A 16,607-nucleotide genomic window follows, 5' to 3' on the forward strand; every position below is an offset into this window, starting at 1 on the left:
GCAACCTTTTAAAGCAACGCAACCTCACTGTTGCAATCTAGTCAAAGACAATGATTCATATGATAGAAATATCATTATGACAAAGTTATGCCTGTTTACCTCGTGGGATCTTTAGTCTCAGAGAGAATTTCCAGCAGCTCGTCGTTTGACAGGAAGAAGAACCGTGGAAAATAGAGCCGCTTCTTCTCCAGATAGGAGTTGAGACCTTTGAGGATCATCTCCAGAAGCTCGTTGGACGCTTTTAGCTTCTCCAGCATCTTGTCGATGGCTGTCACCACCAACACATGCTTGTCCTATCACAGACGGGAGAGAAATGTCCCCTTGGTCAAAATCCTTTTCTTATAGTTGTGTACATTACTTCAACAATAGTTCCTGGGATCACAATCAAACATCGGTCCTTTTGTTTTCATTGACACATAGTTAGGATGCACATATATTTAAAACATGCTAATTGATTTGTTGGACCCCTTTTGTCAATATCCTGTCCATGCAGACTCATTTCATGTCCCTGGTTTCCGGTCTCTAAGCTGGTAAATTGGCTCTAGCAGCTGATAACTACCCACTGTGCGAGTTTTCTAACAACTGCTAATGAAACATGTATTTCCTTGGTCTCTTCGGACTGTCAATGATTAGACTGTAAAGCACCATAGTTCACTATCTCGACATAAAAGCATTATCCTCATTATTTATGTGCAGTGACTCTTAGAACAACTGTATGTGAAATGACACAATGCGTTGCTTTGCGGTTTCTAACTGAGGTGTCTGGTTCCATTAAATACAAAATGTTATTCCACAAAAATGAACGAAAGTTAAGATATATTGTATATTCATTTGTTGTGCTCATATTTTTTCCGGCCGTAAAGTGTCACTGCTGCTTTGAAGGTTACCTTAAAACACTGAAATATCTTCCTTTAGCAACAACCCCCCCCCCGTGTTCCACAGTGAGGCCAACTTGTCACCCGGGAAAAAAATGTGTGATGGGACAGTAATAGAGATTTCACCTGAGGCCTGTCTCGCAACTATGAAATATTTCAGCTCCGATATCATCTCATCTGTACACTAATTCAATATCCTCTGCCCCAGGAAGTACCTAAATAAAAATTCTATCTAATCTTAGAGGTTTGACAGCGAGCGCCTGAGCCTGCTCATATGAAAACGCCGGCGATTCCGAGACGTAGCACACAGCCTGATATCAGCCTCCGAAGCTACAGTGCAGCAACATAACAACATTGCTTTTTTTCATTTCTCTATTTTATTGCCGACAACTCCTAATAGGAATAAAAGGCCGAAGTGTCGACGGAGGAAAACTATCTTTGTTCTGTTGCTCTGCAGTTTTTTTAATCACCATTAACTCACCATACTAATAAACTTGGAAGTTACAATATAGACAATTTAGCAACACTGCAAGAAACAACAACCATTTTCTCAATAAAGGGGAAACAGCTGATTCATTTAAGTAGGTCACTGAGAAAAAGACTGATCTACTCTCATGATGCACATATATGATCTTTAATGTCCCTCAAAAACTGGACGTCTGGTGAGTTTTCACATCTCCTAGCAACATTCAGTCAAAACCATCTGCATATCAATACACATATCTATGGCTGTGAATGAAAATATTGAAGAAAAAAACCAATTAACGTTATATAATAAGCTACAGAAGTAGAGGCTTAACAGTATTGCATTGCTTTGCCTTCGTACAGCTTTTGCTTTGTAAAGGTGTCCGTCCATTAAAATGAGGCGTAACTGCTGAAAGACACTTAATCTCCTCAAGTTCTGTTCCCAAAAAAATGTTGTGAAATTGCAAAGGCCATCTGAAATGAGATAATAATTATGTTTTGATCTCTCGTGATTACTATTGATTCCTTGCAGTGGAGACAGTGGCTCTTGCCTCGTTTTCCGAAAAGTAACTTTCCTCTCCTCCTCTGGTTTCACCACATTATATAAGTAATAAACAAATAGCAAGAATTAAAGCCATGGGAGATGGTTTTTCGTGAGGTGGTAGTCGGTAAAAGAGAATTAAGATCAGTTCAGACAGTAACTAAAATGAAAATGAACACGGCCATTAGCCGAGCTAAAGGATTAGCGGCACAGACCAAAAAAAAGCCCTGATTTGATTGTCTTTCAATGGGCTGTGCAATTACACTGGATGAGGCTGTGTCTCGCTGATGAACTGTGAGTCTCGCCTTTCATGGATTTCTATCAGATGTGGTGATTTTTGCACATTCGCTAAGAGGACATTGTAATAGGGAGGTTATTTTCTGCCAGTGGGGAGCTATTCATGAGCACACTGAAGGGATAACAATGTTCTAATGCATGCATTGTGTGTGATAATGTGTGTTTTGTGTGCAGATGCAAATGGCTTCGGCGAGGCACACAAACTGTTCTGCTGATACAGAAGGACTGAAACCTGCGTGGTGGGGGGGGGGATATTACCTAAAGAAAACATTTTCTTTGTTCTCAACTGACCCACACCACACACCTACAGCATGCAATGTCTTGTGTGTTCCGGGCGCTGCAGAGTAGTGTATCCTCACAATTCTTTCACTGACTATTATTGTGTTGCTGCTGCCTTAAACCGGGAGTCTTTTAGTAAACAATGTGTCAGTCATCTTCTCCATGAGATCTACAGGGTCAATTGTTTCTTCCCTCCTAAGCTCATTAGAGGGGGCAGAGGTGCAGTGCGCCGCATTGTTAAAAGGAAGCAGGTTCATTAAAATACCTCTTTTGAATTGATTTGGCCGGGTTTTATCTGCAAACGCGTGTGCAACAGTAAATAAATGACACATTAAAGCCGACAGCGAATGAAATGAAGATGAGCTGTGATACGCGGGGGAAGATCAGTGGATCTTGAGCAGCTCCCAGTGGTGGAGCTGGCAACAACAGCTCGGGCAAAGACATTGCACTCTGGTGATTTTTGGGGAAGGAGACCCTGTAGCCTGCCTGGTGTTATGGAGTTTGAGATGATTCCAATTTCATGCACTGCTGACCAATGCTACGGACGAGGTGAGGGAAAGTATTATTTGTCAGATTTTGATGCAGTATACACCTACGCAGCGGTGTTTTTTTTTCCTATTACTGGCCTACATGGTGTGGTGAATTAGAATGATTAGCTTTAGAAGCTGCAAGAAATTGGCTTCGGAGGAATCAAAAGGATTCTTTCCAGTTATTCCTCTCCAACCACTGGTGTGTGCAGGATTTCCCATTATTAGTATTAAAGGGGTGAATGAAAGTTTTAAAAATTATTATCAATTTTGTATCTTAAATCAGGTCATTTTTTTTGACCTGCGTGGAAAATCTCCTGAAATTATCTGGAGGGGCTGTATGTGAGAATGCAAAGGTCAGTGATAAATGACTGGAGAATGACCCAATTGTGTGACATTCAGACTTTCAGCTAGACAAATAGTGCCATGTAGTTTTGGGACATTCTCAGGATGGTGGGTTATTTCTGCTCTGCTCTCAAATCTATTCACGTTAACTTGCTGTGCAGCAAATTGTGCTAAAGTATACATGTGGAGTCTTTCTACTAGAGTAGGCACTCACCATTGAGTTCAGGATCCTCTTAATGGCTTTCCATGGTTTGGTAAATAAGGGCACAAAAGAATTATTGTTGGGTTATGGTTGGAGACTATTAAGGATTAAAAACCCCTGTGCACTGACATTATCTGGATACTGATCAGTGTTTTGAAACAGTTAACAGTTGCTGGAAGTATAACAGGGCAGTGCTTATTAATTTGTAAAAAAAATAAAATAATTGTCTTCGGAGCCGTGAAACTACATAATTACCTCACAAAGGATGAATACACCAAACATCAAATAGCTTATTTACTTTCTGATTAAATTCGAACAGTGGGTTATAATGAAAAATCCTTAATGACAGTTCAAACCCAACAAGGCATCTAAGCAGCAGAGTGGAGGCTGACCTCTTATATACTTAACTATAGATGCACATCGGTCTATTCATTGGCATTTGGGGCTCAAATTTGACCTATGACATTGTGCAAAGAGATAATATGGCTAAAAATTTAAATGCCTTTTTACAAATTCTTCAAATCTCTTGTGTTTTGATGCTTGAAGTGGATTCACAAGTCCTACGTTCACAAAATCAGGGAAATACGTGTATGAAATAAATGAAGAATAACTAACAAAAATGAAACCTTCCGTATGTTAGAGGGACCGAGATACATTGGGACTGAATATTTACTTTATAGTGAATAAAAAATGAGCATTACAATATTGTTCGTGTCGGTTCTTTCCATAACGGCTACAGCGACTTTGGCAGCTGTAAACTTTGCTGTTTCTCAACTTTTGTCTGAGGTCTCCCCAGAGAAAAGAGTTTCCAAGGTGATGGGTACGTCCTTGGAGAAATCCTGAGTGTTGATTGGCCGGTATCACATAAAAGGCAGGTGGACAAGCTAATCCCCTAATTGTGCGAAGGCAGCAACAGATGATGCGTGTGCCACCCGCGCTTTTTTATAAACCTCGTGTGTGAATGTGCACACAAGTCACATAAGACCGTAATGTACTCGAGCACATCTCTTTGTGTAGGCACCCTGTCCCATGGTGACCTCATTTTCTCTGTGGCTCAGTATGGCCCTGCCCCTTCCAGACAAAATCCATAATTTCTATTTGATGGTGCAGTCAGCCTGGGTTTTCTGGAGGACACTGCCTGAAATTGATGTGTCTCATTTCAGGTCTACTGAGGACGCCAATTACCCTTTGGAAACTCCTTTGAGGAGGCTGATGCAACTCTCACTTCCTGTCCTCCTTCTGTGGGTTTTTTTTTGCCTCGCTCTCTATCCTCTTCCCTCCTCTCTGTAGCTACCTCCGTCCAAATCCTCTCTTCTGCCTCAACTATATATGTCTGTGTTTTCTCGCGTTTTAATCTGTAGTCGCTCTCACCCGTTGCTGTCACTCTCACTGTTGTGAGTGTGTGAGTTCGCTTGTTTTGCTCCACCTTGTCGGGTTCATGCTGTCATGCTGGTCTGATTATAGGAGACAACCACATATTTTTATGAGTACACTGCCTCGCTTAGTAATAGAGAAGTCCCGAGCTATGTGTGTCGTACTTGAATTTAGATCTGTGTTTGCAGTTCAAGCCTCAGCACTTCTGACAGAGAGAAGAAGAGATTTATTTTTCAGTTTTACCAGATTCGCTGCCCCTGAACATTCGAACCAGCTTTTAGCTTACACGATCCGCAGATTTACTTATTTCCGATGACTGGTTCTTTTACGCAGCATCATCATCACTCCAATTAAATAGAAATGATCAAATGCAACAACAAATGTGTAGAGAAATTGCTCTGTATTGTCAATAAATCGATGAGATAGTTGTACAGGCTCTTGTTCAACCAAGACTTAATTGGATGAAGGTTTGCTTTTCTTTATCTTGGGAAGTAATTCACTGTGCGCTACTCTAACCATCCATTCTGTTACCGTGGAAACAATTTACTCTGAGTTGATGGTTAAACAAATATTAAAAGATTAAAAAGATCACGTATGTTATAATATAGTATAGTTATATTTAGATTTAGTTATTTGTGTTTATTCGCAGAGGTTATTTTTTCTACTTTCTACAGTAACTATCTGAACGTGTCTTTACAGTGTATAGGTCCCCTTACAGTTATGATCGTCGTCTTGTCAATAATGAAATACAGTCCACTTATCTTGGAAAGTTATGTCCCAGAAAATAGATCCTTGTCCTGATTCCTCTATCCAATAGTCAACTCATCCACCGAAGAACAAACTCATCTTTTTCCTTGTACCCCTCCACAGCGACAAAAACAAAATGAAATCGATCAACCTACCAGGGAGACCTGTTTCGTGGTGTCCCTCCAGGTTTGGTCAACAGTTGTGAAACGGCGTCCCTCTTCGGGCATCTGAGTCATGATGTCTGGGGAGCTGAAGATGGGCTCAAGGTAAAGCCAAGTGGACTGCACCTTCAACCACTCATCCAGGATCTCTTGGAGCAGCAGCAACTTGTCCTCCCATTCCCTAAGAAAGACGAAGAGAGACACCGTGTAGGTAGGAACACAACTCATGATTCATATTACTTGAAATATATATATCTGCTATTTTCATCATATCAAAAAGGGCTACCGAAAATAATTAGGCTTAGGAATCTTTCAACTCAACAAAATCGTTCTCTCCTTTTTGTGGAAGAAAAAGAACCGAGTAATAGAGATTAGAGCCTAATAGATACGTATTATTCTGTAAAATAATAGTTTTCATTTAGATGCATATCTGTATCTATATATCTAAGATATTTGTATTAATATTTGCTGAAGTCAGAATGAGATAACAAGTGAAAATCAAAGAATGCATTATATTACAGATTTCCCTGTTTCACATAGAATATTTTACCTGGAATTCTGACGGACAAACAATTCAGGAATTCCAGAGCTATTGTTGATTCACTGTTCTATGATTTTAAAGGCTGCAGCTCAGCCACGATGGGAGAAAGACTGTCACTCACCTCCACTGCAGAGTGGGACAAGATGGGCTGGGAGTGGGACTCTTTAGCAATTTCCGAATCAATGAGATTCATGTGTATCCAATTTAAACCTAAACAGACCTTTTATTACTCCCTCCAGACCTGAAAGAAATTCATTTGTGGCAGCAGACAATTTCAAACCCTTACTAACAGGAATGAGTAACTCAATAATAGCATCTATGAATATAAATATTTGCCACAGTTTGCCTCTTATTGTAAAAAAAATTATTTCGGCTTCCTAATGAAGGAACAAGTTAACATATAAAGATAGACTATGGTGGTAGGGCTGTGTAATCTCTATACAGCCCAGTACCAAGCAACATAGACCAGTTTCGTCTTATTGCTTTTGCAAAAACTCTAAGCAAATTGATTTTCAAGCACATCTCCTTGTCTCTTACCGTATCTCCACCTCGAAAGGCTTGATGAAGGGTGAGCCCTTCATAGTCTGCGTCTTTACTATGTGATCGTCCAAAAGCATCTGGACTTCATCCACAGACGACAGGATGGAGGTGCCCGTCTCTCTGTAGGCCAGGAGGCTGAACTCCATGTCATCCCACTCCATGGCCATCTTCTCCATGGCCTTCTCCAGGGAGTGCTCCTTGCCCGCCGCCTCGCTGATGCCTTCAAAGCTCCTCACGTGCTGTTCCAGATTCATGGATAGGAAGTGAGCCATACAGGCCTCGTCACTAGCTGGCTGCAGGGAGACACCAGCTTGCTCGGACATGGCATCCCAGTGGCGGCCTCTCAGGCCAGGGTTACACAATACCTATTCATAAAACAAATAACGGAGACAGATATTTCAGTATGAACTATGATGTATTCAAATAAAAGTAATTTTGACCTCTATACATAAAACAACCTTTCTGTTGGGGTCTTACCTGCACCATAGGAATGTGCTCCTTGAACTCCTCTATCTTTGCTCTCATACTGGTGGCTATGTTCAAGGCTTTGGGAAATTCGGAGAAGCCTTTCTCCAGCTTGTATAGAGTGCGCCAGTAGTTGCTAACATCCTCTTCTACCTACATGGGTGGGGATTTTCAGTCATCGTTAATAATTAGAGCGACAGAATGGCGATGAATATATTTTTTGCACAAAATGTCACACAGAGTAATGGACAGAAGTCAATCATACAGATGAAACTGCAACAGAATTGTAAACACAACAAAGTAAAACCAGAGTCTGCACATCCGCTGCTGGGATGCATAAGGTTGTTGCTAAGTGGTTACTATGGTGTTCCAGTGGGCAGCGCCAGGTGGTTGCTATGGCATATTTGTTGTGAGGGGGTGCCAGGTGGTTGCTAAGTTTTTGCGATTGTACCATTGGTTGCTACGGTGTTTTATGGAAGATATTCTAAGCAGCAATAATAAAGAATGATCATTGTGGTCATGTAGCTTCATATTCACAGAGCTGAATGCTGCTAACCTTGATTCCATGTCACCTAAACTACCCAGTTTGTTTCTTACTCAATGTAAAGGCCACTGCTCGTACCTTGTCTGTGTTCACACCAGAGAGCGGCCCATGGAGCCACTGCTCGTGCTGCTGGAGGAAATCAGTGGCTGTCTCATAGAGGCGCAGGAAAGGTGTGAGCTTGTCCTGGATGTTCTTCCGCTGTGGGCACTGGGAAACAGACCAGCAATAGGCCTCCTCCTCTGCATTGAAATCGTTTATCTTTGCAGAGAGGAAGAAAGTATTGGAGTGAGGATGGAGGGAAGAAAGAAAGAAACAAGACAGACAGACATAGAAAAGTTATGATATGATGTCTGGATACATAAATGAAACCTGAAAAGCACCTGTGACTGAATTGTTATTGTAGCCGATGCTGCCCTCTAGAGGTTAACTATTTGATAGCACATACTGTAATTTAATGCAATAATACACTGTATAGTGAATGCAGAATAATGTTAATTATTCTCATCTTAAAAACACACTATACATAGGATCTTACACTTTATGCAATGATATGTTGTAAGTCATGTTGTGGGCGTCACTATAACTATACTTCTGCACGAGTGAACTTCATTAATTGGACTATGGTCACTCTAAGTCATTGCTAATCATTAATTAGGACTAATTTCTATCTAGTCATATGATTTTGCAAACTTCTGATGTACCTTTTTTGTGGCTGACTCCAGTTTAGCATCAAGGTCCTGGGCTTTCTTCAAGTACTTGCTGAGATCCGTCAGCTCACCGAAGTTGGCGAACTCCTCCACCTGCACGCTATAGCTCTCCAGTTCTTCCATAAAGTGCTCAAGGCATAACTGGAATGAGTGCACATACAGACACAACACACACACACACACAGACACACACACACAACTGTTTTCTATAGAAATACACTTTTTTCACTTTAAGATATTCACTTTTTAATTGCATACATCTACAGTTTGGATGCAAAAATGCCCCAGATCCTGTACAACAATCCTCAGTAACTGGGTAAACCATGATAGATTGATAGATACAGTAGAAAGTAGAAACACTTACCTTGAGGCCACTCTGGAATTGCTCTGTCTTCTCAGTAATGATCTTTTGGTGCTCTTTAAAGATAGATGGCATGCGCTTCAGCCACTGGATGGTCTGTGTGTTGCGCTTCATGTGCGGTGGAGAGAATGTGACAAAGTCCACCAGGAAACAAAACTGCGTGGTGGAGTCTGCCAATCTTTGTTCCAACAAGGGTATCTCCGTGGTCTGCACCTTATCCACGTAGGCCTGGATGGGAGCAAAGGGAACCAACACAGACTGGAGTAGTATTTCATTCATGCGGCAAAAAAACGATTTACAAGGAAGTGTGAAGTTAAATTTCTGTAGAATAGGATTTATGTCAACTCAGCAGTGTTTAACAAAAAAGCACCCTGCAACAGAGGAAAAGACAAAAAAAAAAAATGCTATCTATAATTGCTGGCTCAGTTTAATGTGTGATACCATTCCTAACGGCTCTGGTTGTGTGAAAGACACTTGTGAGATAGTACAGTTCATGTAGGTGGTGTGTGACAAGAATTTGGGGTAGTTACCTTAAGCTCCATCAGTTTCTGTGTGTCAGATGGGGTGCTCAGCGCCTTCTCTGCAATCTTCTCAAAGTCAAGACAAAGCCTGAGAGAGAGAGAGAGAGAGAGAAGCATTAATTCAGTGACATATACGAAGGCTTTCAAAGACTTAAAATCTTATTATGGCACAGTTTGGAACTATGAAGCACCGATTGGATAGAGCAGCTAACTCAGCTAACAGCTGACTGACAGCGCCTGACACGCCGTCCTACTGAATGTTCCCTGTGGCACATATGTCCTCATGCAAGAGCATTTTCATATTCTTATTCTAAAATTCTCTAAATATTATCTGTTAAAGACGTGTCACTGGAGCAGCACACTGTACTGGGACAGAAACAAAGAGTTGATGGTTTAAGCCAAGTTCACACTACACAACTAGTGAGCGAGAAATATATTCAGTGGAGGCGACGTGACGCGATCCTCTCAAATTGCGTATTTTTAGTTCACACACAGCAATTGGCAAATGCAGATGGATCTGGGGCTTGTGTCAGCAAGTTCCAAAATTTGAAGGCAACTGGAAAATCTGGCTAAAATCATGTAGTGTGATCTAGGCATTAAGCTACATGAAGTGTACAACCTACAGTGGGTGATATTACAATTTTAAGGGATTATGGCTTATAGAGTGTGAGAATTTCCAAGTACTGAAATAATATACAATGCTGCTGAAAAATATGCGAACTAACACATTTAAAGCTTAAAAAATACTTAGGTAAAATGGTAAGCCATGATGTTGAAGATATTCATTCATCCATCATCTATAGTGCTTATGTATAAGAGTTGCAGAAGCAGCCGGAGCCAAACCCAGCTGACAATAGGCGAGAGACAGGCTACACTCTGGACAGGTCAGCATATCCCATAATACAGAGAACAATATATTAGCTTTTATTTTTAAACTCTAAATTCATCCAGGTTAGTCAAAAGTAAAATGAGAAAGTTCAGCCGCCTTTAGAAATGTATCCATGGTTGTGGAGAGAGAAATCTCCTGCTGCGATGTATTAAGATGTGAAAACAAAGAACCGACTGACCTGTTGTTGATTTCCTGGTGATCCTGGAGCATGCGGGTAATAAGCTTCTGCTGTAGCTCCTGAGCAAGCTTGACAAGAGAGTGGATGAGCTTATGGGACTGGACCTCGAACATACCGAGACGTACCACCTAAACCCCAAAGTCAGAGACACAGTTAACATTGTTTTGAAAAATGTCCAGTGACATATTGCGATTATAATACATCAAAATCTGAAACAAGTTCAGGGTTATCATCAAGATTTAATTAATTATTTTAAAATTGTTTCTCTTTTCAAGGGAAGAATTCTTATGACTGGACTTGGAGTGTGATGAAACATTATCAACTCTGAGTTACACGATTGTTTTATCTTCCGTTTCCAGTATCCTTTCTTCATGGGTTAACACATTTGTTCCGTCAAAATTTCAATAAGTTAACTTCAGCTAATGGTGTTAAATATGACTAATAACTTTTTGGAATTTTCACTGTCACAAGTTCCCGCCGTGCTGATCAAGTACCTTGCAAAACGTGAACTGGATCTGCTCAGCCAGCTGCTGGTAGCGTAGCACCTCCGTCATGATTTCCTGGAAGGAGTGCGGCTCACGAAGGAAGTGCTCCACGTCCTCATCTGCCTGCTTGGACACCAGTGTGGCATATTTATCATACTCGTGGACATAGTCCTCGGGCCCGACACACTCGGCCCAGAACACCCGGCGCACCTCCTCCTGCTGGGCCTCGAGGATCTCTGGCAGGATGATGGGCTTCAGGACGCTGCCAAACTGGGAGACTGGCTGGGAAGGACATGAAAGCAGGGTTAACATCCAGGCAGTGTTTAGTGGCAAAAGTAGAAATTGATGCAATGATATGATTAGCTATTATGGTTTTAAAATTTAGAGCATATATAATCTCTACAAAACAGATTATGTATGTGAACATGCAGAATGTATAAAACACCTACAAAAAGTATTGCTGTTTGTGTTTTGAGTGGAGAAATCATTTGACTCGTGTGATAAAAGAAACAAGTCGAAATGTAAACAGTGAACGACGTGACACGACTCGATGAGACTTTTTCCACAGATGCCACACAGACGAGATATATCTTCTCACCCACTCAGGGAACAGTTTGGTTTCCACACGAGGCACTATGCTGATAGACCTGAGCATGTACTCATACGGGTTGATGAGAGCCTCCTCAAACTGTTTGAAGTCAGGCTCAAACTTGATCTTCCCGTCCTCCAGGATCAGATGCAGCACGAAGCCCGGGTGTTCATGGGCGCGCTCAGACAGCTGCGATGGAGGAGAGAGAACAAAACACAGAACAGGGAAAAGGAAAGAAATCAACTTCAAAAAGTGTCCAAATATTCATCGAAGTCAAAATCTAGAATATCCCAGCCTGACATTTTTATGCTTTCTCCTACCTGGTCTGGGGAAATCAGGTTTGTATAACTCCTCATTGAGTCTAATGCAAGGCTCTGCAGCTGGGAGGTCATCAGCGTGGCTGCACAGTTAAAGAAAGACAACAGCTTGGCCCTTTTGTTCGAGGGGGGCACCAGCTTGAGTCTGGAGCCCTGCTGGTAAATGTTTTGCACCTCAGGAATCCACCTTGTATAGAAAACATTAAAAAGTCACTTTTATTATATTAAAGCAATGAGTTAGTACTCACTACCCAGTCATATGATACACTCAAAACAAAGTTGAAAAAACCTTCTTAACGCTGCTGGGATATAACAACCTCAGGTCTCACTTTCTGGTGCACTGATAAGCAGGGAACTGATAAGCACTCAATTATAGGATTTACAAAAATAACATCTGGGGGCTGTGGAAGAGAGCATGATGTGAGTTTACCATGGCTGCCAGTGGTGTTAATACTAAATATCTATCATTTACTGATGGCAACTTAAAGATGTCTTTGCTCACAATACATTATAACAGTAATAGAAACATCATTTTTTAAATTGCGTTTGCTCTAATAGATGAAATTGTTTCTTTGCATTGAAAAACTTCTCCTGTGCTCTGGTCACAGAACTTTAATTATATTTCTACATCAATTTTCTAAAGACAAGCAATTTTTATTCTAATCATTGGACTGGGAATGGATATCTCTGTGTTAAATGAGAATGTGGACTCACTTTCTGAGGAGGATTCCTCTGACATTATCAACCTGTCTGGTGACGATTTGGTGGAACGCAGACAGCTCCATGGACTCGTCTCTCCTGTGGAACTCCTCCACGTCTATCAGACGGACATTTCTGCAAGTAGTTCATCCAAGAGGGCAAGATGACTTTAAGATGATGGCAATGTTTCAGTCATTCCAGGCTACTATGTTATCTAAAGTCCCACAATGATACTGCAGTATCACAAACTTGAAATGTGAATGGTGAACTTAACACTATTTTCTCTCAATTAACATGTTGATCTGTAAATGTCCCATGCCATTAAAACATACAGCATTTATTTGCAAATACTGCTTGAGCGCTTAAGCTCCACTATTCAGTTTTGTTTCAGTTCAGTGGGACTACGCAGTTAATCCCCACCTGAAGCTGCAGAGGGCGCTGTTGCTCAGTACAAGTTACACAGTGTTGCTTGGAAAATAAACACTTTAAATTGCTTTTCCTCTATATTAATACACTGCATTTCGAGCAGTGTATGTATCAGAGTGACTTACTTGTAAGACGTATGCCAAAGGTCCTGCACTTGCAGCATGAGGGGGTTGATAGTGTGCAGCTGATCTCTCATCTTCTTTCGTGCATCGACAAAAGCTTTGTTCCATGGTTTTGGAAACACCTCCAATCTGTTGAAGATAACATTGGGACATTAGAACAAGGCTTTTTTTTTTTACTTCAGTAAAATTCATTCTACAGGCTTCCACTCACTACTTCTAGGGTTTAAGGACAACAAGGGGTGCCTGTACTCACTCAAGTCTTTGAGGGGGCAGATCTTTTACTTTGTCCTCGCAACTTTCTCTCGTATCTCTGAATGTATAATTCACTGCAATCACAAAAAGAAAAATATATTTCAACCATTGATATCTTGCAGCATTCTTATGAATTGCAAATGATCCAGGCACCAACGATTTTGGCGTGAGTTGAGTAGATACCTATTGCTTTCTTGACATTGAATAAGTAGTCCTCCTTGATCTCCTTCACCAGCTCTTTCTGGGATGGGCTCTGGCTCCTCAGGTGACAGGGGATCTTCTCCAGAATGTTCTCCAGCCAAGAGTCGTCCAGAGGAGACACGTGCTTCAGGTCTATCCCATGCTGAATGTAGTAATCATATTTCTGACAGGAGGAAATATTGAAATCCATTTTCAGCAACAGTGCTGACTGAAACACTGTCTTACAAGATTTGTTTTTTTCCCGGTGACAGTGCTGATTACTTGCTGATGAAAAGATATCTATAACCTCGACTTCATTGAGTTTACTCCTGTGATGGATATGATTAAAAGTGTATAATAATCTTAATAATCATAGTGCCCATGTTGCATTGGCCAATGCAATCGTAATTGTCCATTCTGTGTACCTGAGTGTTCCCTCCCTGATTTATGTGCCAGCTGTACCCAGTGCAAATGAATACGCTTAAAAGAAAACAATGTGTTTAGTCCTTATTTATATTCAATTCCTTTTTAAGTGAAGAACAAAGAAACACACTGTATTAAGCAGAGCAACTGGAACTACTGAGACCAACAAAACAAAACAGAAAACCATATCAAGTGTCTTGAAGAGAAACATACACACAAAGAATGAAGAGGACATGTGATCTTATACAGATATTTCATGAAGTGTGTGTCACATTTCACCATGTCATTTTGTTTGGGTTTGGGAGAGCCACATGTTGGAGCGTCACCATCCTCCACCTCCTCCTGCTGCTGACTGGGAAGAGAACGATGGTAAAGCAGGGGTCTTCATACATTTTCGTTACTGAATTACAGAATTTCCTATTCTAAAAAGTAAATGTTTGGTGTTGGCTATGATTTGCAGAATAAAATACTTCTATAACAACTGGAACTGATATTTATAGAGTGTGTGACAGTTGACACTTAATTAGACACGTGTCATGTCCTTCCTGTACTGCCAGACCACATAGAGGAAACAGTGATGCAAATATGGATGAACACATCAATGGAAATGTCATCTCAGGCAGATGAAAAGACAACAAAAGATTATGCGACTCACCAAACGAAATTAACCACAAATCTGCGAAGGTTCTTGTGCTTCTCGCTGAGTTTTGTGCTGCTGCTGAGGCGGCGTTTGGAGGCGGCAGGATGCACTGGCTTTTTGTTCAGGAGCAGGTTCTGGCCTCTGCCATAACTTTTAACCGGCCCGATGTCTGTCACTTCACTCTGCACATCTACGACACAGATATAACAAATTAAACACAACTTCCATAATACTCACAAGCAGCAGTGTCATGGAATAAATAATCATCATTTCTGAAGTTTAAGTTAAGTGTTTTATAAGAAGTGTTTTATAAGAAATGGTACCAACTCAAAATGTGACTCACTTTTCACAGCTTCTTCACTTCCTTGAGGTTTCGGCGCCAGTCGGGGAAACAATGTAAATGAGGGTTTGTTTTCCATCCACGGCTCCTTTCTGCCGACCTGGAAAAGGAACTTATTCACTTCAGTGGCTCGTGTGCAATCTGTTTGACTGTATATATTAGGCTCACATGGTATATATATATATATATATTCTGTTTACACTGTAAATATTATTTCTATTCCTTCCATATATTATCTGTTTCCTTGCGTTTATATTGTATTTTTACATATTATTACTTTTACTGATGTCTATTTGATTTTTGAGTTTCCTCTTTGCTCCTGTAAGACAGCGAATCTCCCTGTTGCGGGACTAATAAAGGATTATCTTATCTTATCTTATCTGATCTTATCTGGACGTGCGCAGCAAAGGGCTTAAGTTACATGCAAAACTGCCCGTTTGTATTAGTATTAAGTTGTATTAATTTGTGGAATAATTGTAAAAAGGAACTGAAAACATGTTTGACATTGAATAAATTAACAGGAATGTTTAAGTACAACATCCTGAATGGATATACAATGGAACAGGGTGTGTGGGTTGTCCTTTAGCTGAAGAATTTCTTTTGACTTTCATGTTTACTTGGTTTTTCTTTTTGCTCCAAATGTTTTATTTGTTACTTGAGTTGAGTTTGAGTTGACTGACTTGTCTTGAGTGGTGTACGTTAGCCAGAGTGGAAAGCTTGCAGGAGGATATTTAAAATACATTTTGAAGAAAACATATTAAGAAGGGTTAGGACTTGATCAGTTCACACTTCATTCCGACTCCTTTTGGACATAAAATGTGCACCTAAATTGTTATAAAACTAGAATATTAAATTTGATTGATTCATTATTATTGTGCCTGCATTCATATGAGTAGCCCCATAGTTCCTTAAGTATGACCAAATACTTGGGAACTATGGGGGGGGGGGGGGGTAGGTTAAAGTTTAGGTTTTCAACAGTCAACAGTTAAAAGTTGTGAGCTGGACATTGTTTAACTTGACATTCTGCTCAGTGTCTATAAAACGTACCTGAGCTGAGTTCTGTGGAGACTCTGCGTCGTTCTTCTTCTTCTTGGCTGAACTCATGTTTGACTTGAGCTCAGTTACCAGAGGTTAGCATTAGCATTAGCATTAGCTCCCTAACAAACACCGGGGCCGTTGCTAGGGGCGGTTGCTAAGGAAGCCCGCCGAGAAAGGGCCATGCGCCTGGCGGGAGCGCGCACAGCTACCAGACGTCATCACCTCTAAAACAATGACCTGCTTAAAGACTGCATCATCTCAGTTTGTTGGTGTTTGTTAATGAGAATTGATCCGATGCCTGTTGTTCGTGTCATCATTGATTTATTAGACTCAATCAGTCGATGTTTCTGAGTTTGTTGGCGTTTAAATTGTGGAAAAATAATAAATAAAGCCTGTTTTCTACCACACTTTGAGTTAAGTGTCCTTATTTAGTGTTGAATTGATGCATATCCAGCTATTTCAGCATTATTGACCTGACATTTATACGGTCGAGTCAAGTGTCTAAGAAAAAAGCAGCTCGGTTTATAGATCTCTAGG

The 16,607-nt window shown here is 40.7% G+C and overlaps 1 protein-coding gene across 1 annotated transcript in view; it reads right to left on the reverse strand.

The window, feature by feature from the left end:
• The window catches only part of dnah7 (dynein, axonemal, heavy chain 7), a 66,610-nt gene extending 50,356 nt beyond the window's left edge, over window positions 1-16,254 (reverse strand). Inside the window, 20 exon segments of the mRNA XM_034574703.1 lie at window positions 100-293; window positions 5,808-5,994; window positions 6,892-7,259; window positions 7,372-7,512; window positions 7,982-8,161; window positions 8,605-8,751; window positions 8,975-9,199; window positions 9,502-9,580; window positions 10,560-10,687; window positions 11,054-11,326; window positions 11,643-11,822; window positions 11,954-12,137; window positions 12,665-12,784; window positions 13,201-13,326; window positions 13,451-13,523; window positions 13,633-13,813; window positions 14,332-14,404; window positions 14,708-14,882; window positions 15,036-15,132; window positions 16,080-16,254. Of these exon segments, the coding sequence (XP_034430594.1) occupies window positions 100-293; window positions 5,808-5,994; window positions 6,892-7,259; window positions 7,372-7,512; window positions 7,982-8,161; window positions 8,605-8,751; window positions 8,975-9,199; window positions 9,502-9,580; window positions 10,560-10,687; window positions 11,054-11,326; window positions 11,643-11,822; window positions 11,954-12,137; window positions 12,665-12,784; window positions 13,201-13,326; window positions 13,451-13,523; window positions 13,633-13,813; window positions 14,332-14,404; window positions 14,708-14,882; window positions 15,036-15,132; window positions 16,080-16,136 (3,188 nt within the window). The 5' untranslated portion in view covers window positions 16,137-16,254.
• Between the last annotated feature and the right edge of the window lie 353 nt (window positions 16,255-16,607).

This window comes from Hippoglossus hippoglossus, chromosome 21 (genome assembly GCF_009819705.1).
Source record: "Hippoglossus hippoglossus isolate fHipHip1 chromosome 21, fHipHip1.pri, whole genome shotgun sequence".
In the NCBI taxonomy this organism is placed as follows: Eukaryota; Metazoa; Chordata; class Actinopteri; order Pleuronectiformes; family Pleuronectidae; genus Hippoglossus; species Hippoglossus hippoglossus.